A 7,797-nucleotide genomic window follows, 5' to 3' on the forward strand; every position below is an offset into this window, starting at 1 on the left:
TGTTAGATCCTGAATTGAACCTACTCGTCGAGTCGGGCATTGAACCCCGACCTGAGCTAGAGATCGAGGGGGGTGCTGGACCCCGACCTAAGCTGGGTGTCGAGTCAAGACTATTGAACCAGGGCGCGCGGCCAAACCAATCTTCTATCTGATGTACCATCTATTTGACTTTTGGATCATATCCTGCTGACCCATAACATTCATAGACTTCAATTAGAAGATGTTAATAGTTCATCCTTTTCTCACATGAGTACAATGTGATTTGAAGGATGGCGAATGAGATGAAAGTGCATTCGATATGTTATTGCTCTTCTTGTTGGATACATTCTTTTCAGAGTGTGATTTTTCATCAAGTTTTTGGTGGTTTTTGATGATAAGATTTTCAGAATGATGTAAAGCTTCTCTGTTCAAGTAAGTAGCATTTAACTTAAAAGTTTCTAACCAAGAACACAAGAGAAAGGGAAAATCTAATGGCTTGTCGTCTGCACCGAGCTCTCCCACTGTCGTCTGTATCGAGCTCTCCTATCATCTATCTCTCGCGCCGCCTGCACCATGTTCGCAAGCTTGCAATGAGCTCGCGGCCATGACGCAAACAAAAATACATATATTTCTACTTCACGATCGAATAAATAACCAACATCAACCAAAACATCAACAGATCATCGCGACATTTGAGCATCGGTCGCGGGTTCACAGTCGAATCATCCTGCTGATAGGCATCAAAAACTGCATGACAGTAAGAGAGAAACTGAGCCAAATCCCTAACAAGTAACTTTGAATGTTTTCAGCCATTTGAATCGAGAATAAACTTCAAGACAACAGGTCATTCGGCCTCCAGCCGATGACCGAATCTATATCTGTTCTTCAAAGAGCATAAACTTTGAGGAACTTTCAGAATTGCAACCTTCTTCAGGAAGTTTTCGCGGCAAATGACACAGTTCGTATATCTGATATTTTTATTCAAACACGAGAATCGCTAGAGGATTGCAAAGGCATGCCAAAACATGTCCAAAAACTACTACCCAATGCGATAAATACTCAAACTCAATGCAGTGGGTAACCAAGCGACACGTTCATACTCGTATCGACAGAACTTGCCAAACAAAGACCACGCGTTATTAACAAAACAGGCGACATAATGCTCCCATATGTATCGCGAAAAGGTTGAAATAACAATGCCCAAAACTACTCCGAGGTGCAACTTTCCTACTAAAACGTTCTGGACATCATCGGCGACAATGCAAGTCTAGATGCAAAAACTCAGGAGAGGAAAAAGTGCACAGAGTAAGCAGAGCTGAAGGGCTAGAGCAAAGTCATTTACCATCCTTTCGGTACCAAGTTCTGTCGGCGATTTACCTATTAACGGGAGCTACGATGATCTGAGTTACAGAAAGAAGGTAGGAAGGTGATCCTCCAAAATTGTGAGAAGCTCTCTTGCCTGGCTATTCCTGTCCACCGGTCTTCTGCCGACCCTGGTAGCTGCCTCCATAAGCTGCCCTCTCAGTTTCTGCGGCAACAAACAACCGCCCGCCCCACGACACTCTCTATACAGCGGCAGGTATGCTATGGCAGTGACCAGGGGCGGAGGCAGATCCCTGAGACAGATGGGTGAGGAACCCCTTTGAAGAATCCTCACACAATTTACAAAGTGGTTCTCGCCGTAGTTCAGGCCCTCGGTGAAAGCTGCCTCAGACCAATGTTCCTTCAGAAATGCTCGCAGGTCAGGGGATACAGCCTCATCGGAAGACCGAGCAATGCTGTCAGCTACAGCATATGTTGCTGCAGGATCACCGAGGAAATCATGGCGGAGAAGGAATGCGACACCGTCTAGAGACCCACTGCTTCTCTCGCCCGCTGCTTTGAGGATCTCAATGCTAAGGGCTGCAAGGACATGCTGGGGGATGTGTGGGAGAAGGTATGCTGCAATGCTGACCTGGCAGCAAGAAGCGGCGGCAGTAACAGCAAGGCACAGCTCCATGTCCCTGCATCCACGTTCGACAAACCATTGAACTACTTGCATGCAGCCGCGCTCAGCAGCTCGCATGAGTGGACCCAGGAAGGCTCCGGCATTCCCTTCTTCAACCAAGCACTCCATGGTTCCAATTTTACAGTAATGCGATGCAAAGCCTAAGGCAAGATCGACATCCACATCCAAGCTGTTCCTTTGAGCAATCTGAGAAGAAACAAGGGGGAAAAAAAGAGAATTTAGCAGGGATCAAGACGACAAAAACCTATATATTGTAAGTTGTAACACTTGTTGCTCAAGCATAAATCGATCTTGAGCGAAATCAATTCCGAATTCTAAAAGCTACACGTTAGTCGCTAACCGATAAATTAAGTCAATTCTATGTTTCTAAGAAGTTCACATAGTATTTGTGTTTTTTCATTTGAATATTTGTTTGCATATTTATGTTTCTCACATAGGATAAATCAAGCAACTAAACAAAGATTTCCGTACATCGAATATTCTAAACACCATAGAGATACGTATAATCTATCCCTAAACCAACATCCTCAAATTTTGTACCTCAAAGAACAAAGATAAACATCGGAACAAAAAGAAAAGGAGAGAACGTGTACAAGAGAATGAATTATATAGTACCATATAGACCAATTATAGATAAAGATAATGTCTAAAGGAACCATGTATCGCATATGTGATACAGTCAATAAAGATGTATGCTTTTATTTATTTTTCAAAAACAAATTCAATAAATTATTGCATTTTAGATCAATGACCTAGCAAATATTCAACGATATCAGTTTAGTTACTATGATGCATGACAATTTTACGAGCAATAACATCAGGAGAACAAGGAACAGAGGAAACATTTAGATGAAAACTCACATTCTATTTGTTGGGAATATTTATTGCATTGAAGCCTAAGGCCTAAGTATCAATAACATAAGCCATCAGTCCAAAGAGAATTATACATATATTTCTTATCAAACCTCTAGAATCAACCATGACTGTGACCTTTCTAGGCTTACTAACTGACTCTATTAAACTGTCTTTCACCCTCAATGTACACGCCGCCTTCAGCGTAACCTCGACTTGTCTTAAGTAATACCTGATCTAGAACCAGTCTTTAATTAAATTTTTTGATGGAGTTCTGTAGTCTCTACCTCAACTCAGCAACATTTTGATGTCCTTGAACTTACATTTTGTTTATTTTGAGCAGTCATGGCGATAGGTGTATTGCAGATTCATGTTCATGTTACTCTTCAACAATTGGCGATCTTGAGATTGATACCATATTGCCGGATTATTTGAACTAACTAAACCAGTAGTTGCTCAACTCGATTAGTGTCTACTATATTCTAAAATACCAGAATGCATAAGCAAGCATCTAAAATATTATATAAATACTGCAAGTCTGGAATAACCATAAAAACAAGAAATTGGCACTGAAACATTCAGTTTGCAGTAGGATTAACATGCCGACGATGACAAAAGTGTGAATATGAGGTAACTCAAAAGAAAGAATGAGGAAGTGCAAGGCAGTATCTTTTATGAGCCGAAAAGATGTTACTTCCAAAAGTTGTCATTAGCTTTAGAGGAAGACATTTGGTGATCATTTGGAGTGAGCTCATGAATTTGGTCTTGATTTAATCTTTCATGTTTAACACGCCAATGGATAACAAAAGTAAGAATATGATATTAGATCAAAGAAAGAAAGTGGAAGTGCAAAGCAGAATCTGTTGTGAGCTCAAAAGATGTTATCTCCAAAGAGTTCATGGGCTTTAGAGGAAGGTACGAGTTAGTCCCAATGTCATGAAGAGGTCACATGAATTGGACTAGTTATCGGTTTAGTTTAACTACTCACATGTATTACTAGTTGTGGTTGTTATGGGGCAAGCTCATGGACAAGAGTCTTAAATTCAGTCTTGATCTAATCTTTCAGGTTATTGTTTGAGGTTGTTATGGCTGAATAAGCAATTGCAAATGTCAAGTTGAAATCCTACAAATGCATACTCTATGAAATGAAAAGAAATCAGTATATATTTGACCAAAATCATAATTGTGTATCAACTAGTTATCCGGTGTTCTCTCCAATGAATGCTATGGGATCTCTACTTCTCTTCCTCATCAACAAGCTCCATCTATTCCTTGACCATGACAACAGATCATGTTCCTTGGTTTGGTGATTGTTAAGGGGTCAGGTCATGGATAAGTGTCTTTGATTCAGTTTTTTTAATTTAATCTTGCATGTCTATTGGCTGAGGAAGAAGTCGTGTGTTACGATGCATTCCAAATGCATAATCTAGATCTGACAATTTCATTTATCGCTTTTCACCTGTAGCAAGCATTTATGTTCGACTGTTCCTTTGTCTCATTACAACTTTCTGCTTAAATTAAAAAATATTTCAACAGTTGCTACATAAAATACAAGGCATTTTACCCTTTTTCTTCATGTGAAGCTTAACTACTACGAAACAACAGAATAACATATGAAGCAGTTAACATGACAAAATTTATTTCCCAAGCCAGAGATAGATAATTACCTGCAGCAAAATTCTTACGAGCTCTGTACTTCCGAATCTCGATGCTTCAAGAAAGCATTGGTTTACATTATCTGCACCACCCTCAACAAGCATTCCAAGTAATCCCTGTATGACAGTTGCCGAAATTCCAGATGCCCAGCCAGAGTCAAATGAGCTAGAGAAGAGAGTCAGAGGGAAACACGCAGCATCAAAAGCTTCTGTAAAATCCTTTCCGGTGAGGCTGTTGCCGGCAAGATCTAAAAAGGTCCTAAATGCCGACAACTGGAGTTGGACTTCAAGAATTGTGCCGTGGTTCCTTCTACCCTTGTTCTCCTGGCAGCGGGAGTGGATTCCTATGCACTTCAAGGCCCATTCTGTGAACTTTTGGACCTTCACACTGGCTTCTGCTTTCAGAACCTCATCGCCATGACATTCTTGAAGACGTTCATGCAACCTGACAAAAAGGATGACATGAGAACTAGTTCACCATGCATAGATAGTGCTTTAACTACAAGAGAAACAACAGCTCTATGTCTACAAACTAAGTCAAATCTTCGAAGAGATTATGTGAAGAGAAATAACAATTTGCATCTAGGAACAGAAAGACTAGGGAGACATGGTCCTTCACCTTTGGGCCATAATACCCACTGTATCAGACAAACTCATTGTTCTACTCTGGCATGCAGAAACACACGAGGCGAGAAATGACGTCCGGAGGGCAGCCCTTGTGAAGTCATTTGCTCCATTCTCAACAATTTTCTTAATCAGACCTGTAATGCCACTCAATTCTTGCCTAGTGGTCAAGAACCATATGGAGTCTAAAGCTATACACAACATATCATTAAGAGTTTGTGGATCTGCCACCAGAATCAGGTCCTCAGCGAGCTTTAAATCCTGTGAACTCACTGCTCCCTGAAACATACGACCGAGCTCAATTCTATCCTGCCTACTGAGTTTCTTTTCCTGCTTATTTTTATCCTTCTTTCGGACCTCAGATTCCTCCATCAATTCAGAGGCTCTAGATCTGCCAATACTAGTGCCTCGGATATGGGCTTTGCAGACCAGAGGGTCCCTTGCAAGGAGAGGAGCCTCCCTTGAGAAAATCGCATCGCTTCCCTCGCCCTTGTCACCCTCCACGGCGTGATCCATTTCCATCTCAGAGAAGAAGACATCCTCTGGTTGGCAATCTTTCACCAAATGCATCGGCTCCTTCTCATCAACTGTTAGGGTCTTGTTCTCATCCTCCATTTTTACAACACCAACTAAGTTTTTAACTCCTTTTCCCAACCAAAAATGAAACAATCAGAACCAAATCCTGTTCTTTCAATCAGAACGAGCATTTGTTGACAAATCAGCCCCTTTTCAAGATGAACCAAAAATAAAGGGCCATCTTTGATAATTTCTGCCTCAAAAAAAAAAGGTTCTGTTTAAAGATCCAGCTCAAGTGCCGAAAAGGCTTGAAATTCTGCAATCGATTCCCCTTTTCTTCATGAATCCGCCATCACAGACTCAAAACCACCCCAACTTCGACAAAAATGAGGTGAAGAAGCAGAAGCATGAAGCACAGAGCCCACAAACCCCTAATACGGTTGTAATCTAGCAAGCTAAATCCACAACAGCACCTGTAAAATACAAAAACCCAAAGAAATAAAAGCCCTGAAACAAGAATCGGATCCATTCCACAGACCACCACCATGCATATAAACAATCTCACAAAAAAATGATCTTTCAAAAAGACGAATCCATGACAGCGCCAGAGCGAAGCCAAAACCATTTCAAAGAAAGAATTCCACTGCAGAAAAGGGCAAAAACAGACCAATCGCCACCCAGAAGAATGATCAATTCACAACCACCACCAAATACCACCCAAAGCACCGATCAAAAACGGATTTTTCCCACAACAGCATCCACAACCAAACCATCACGCAGAGAAACCAGCAGAAAGACCCGATTTTTACCGCCGCATGAATGGGAAAAAAGGGGCGGGCGGGCGGTAGCAACGAAAAACGATCGCAGAGTGCCAAGCGAGATCAACGAAGGAACACACAAAAAAAACCGGAGAAACACAAGAACACGAGAGAAACAAGGGCAAGCAAACCAACCTTCAGGGCCTGAGGCCAAACGGAGGAAGAAGAGGGGAGAGAGAGAGAGAGAGAGCTCAGTTGCCAGGGTCCATGGAAGATAGAGAACTCCTTCCTCTTGGAGATGGAAAGGAAGCCCTTTTTATCATTGCTTTGCCTTCTTTATTAATTACCAGCCACTTGAAATAGACATAAATATAGAAGGGAAAGGATTTTTTTTTCTTAAATTTTATTTATTTAATTTAATAATAAATTTATTATTTAATATTTCTAAAATAATATAATAATTTTATTCATGTGAAATAAACTCAAAAAATAATTTTTTTTTCTGACCAATGGGAAAAGAAAAAAAAATGGAGAGAGAAAGGGAGAGGAGACAAAGGAGAGAGAGTGGCATAATTAATATTGTTTGTATATGAGAAAAAAATGATTAAAAAAAATGTGATTCCCTGATATATTATTTTATTTTATTATTGAGAATAAAGTAAAATATTTTAATTTTAAATAAGAGTATTTGGATTGAACATGAGGGAATAATTTTTTTTTAAAAATAATAATAATAAATATTTTATTTATTTAACCTCTCGTGAAAGTGAGAGTCACCACTATGGGAGATCCCACCACCCAAGAAATAATTCATTGTTTTTTTGTCCAATGGTGGGGCCCAACTCGGTGGGTTCCCTACGGGCCCACCTCAATCATTAGAATAGTTTCATCATTTCTCCTTCTCGTAAAATAGATTTTCATTTATTTATTTTCTTTAATGTATTTTTATTTTAAAAAATGAAAAAGAAAAATATCAACAAAAAGCATGTCTTTTATTTTTATTATTAATGTTGTAAAAATATCAAAATCTCTTTTTCTATAATTAAAATTATTATACATGAAATATGTTATATTAAAATACTTGATTCGATCTCATTTAATTAAAATTATTTTAATATTATTATAATAATTCTTTTTTTATTTATTTTTCATAATAATTTAATTAATTTTGAAAATGATTGATAAATCGTGACGAGTAATCCAATATCAAACTCTTCAAGTATAATGTATCATAGAGTTTAATTTTATCGCACTTATAGTAATTTTGCTTTAATTCTGATAATATAAAGTAATTTTTTTTATCATTGCTATATATATTATAATAATTATAAAATAAGAGGTGCATTTTTCTTATATAAATTTAAAAGTTTATTTTGATTGGTAAAAAAATATTTATTATTAATTA

The 7,797-nt window shown here is 38.7% G+C and overlaps 1 protein-coding gene across 1 annotated transcript; it reads right to left on the reverse strand.

The window, feature by feature from the left end:
* Window positions 1-930: 930 nt before the first annotated feature.
* Window positions 931-6,712, reverse strand: LOC141844771 (ankyrin repeat protein SKIP35-like). Its single transcript, XM_074732765.1, has 4 exons — window positions 6,588-6,712; window positions 5,114-6,107; window positions 4,507-4,939; window positions 931-2,173 (listed from the first exon to the last, which is right to left on the reverse strand). Exons 2-4 carry the CDS (start codon window positions 5,731-5,733, stop codon window positions 1,385-1,387), a joined length of 1,842 nt encoding a protein of 613 aa, XP_074588866.1. The 5' UTR covers window positions 5,734-6,107; window positions 6,588-6,712; the 3' UTR covers window positions 931-1,384.
* Window positions 6,713-7,797: the final 1,085 nt, after the last annotated feature.

This window comes from Curcuma longa, chromosome 14 (genome assembly GCF_044706935.1).
Source record: "Curcuma longa cultivar G26 ecotype Majalengka, Jawa Barat chromosome 14, ITB_CL_G26_1.1, whole genome shotgun sequence".
Lineage (NCBI taxonomy): Eukaryota > Viridiplantae > Streptophyta > Magnoliopsida > Zingiberales > Zingiberaceae > Curcuma > Curcuma longa.

Coding starts and splice junctions, on each gene's coding strand:
- LOC141844771 (XM_074732765.1), bottom strand. CDS start 5,733: ATGGAGGATGAGAACAAGACCCTAACAGTTGATGAGAAGGAGCCGATG. Junction 4,940..5,113: donor GTGGGTATTATGGCCCAAAG/GTGAAGGACCAT, acceptor CCTTTTTGTCAG/GTTGCATGAACGTCTTCAAG. Junction 2,174..4,506: donor TCGTAAGAATTTTGCTGCAG/GTAATTATCTAT, acceptor GTTTCTTCTCAG/ATTGCTCAAAGGAACAGCTT.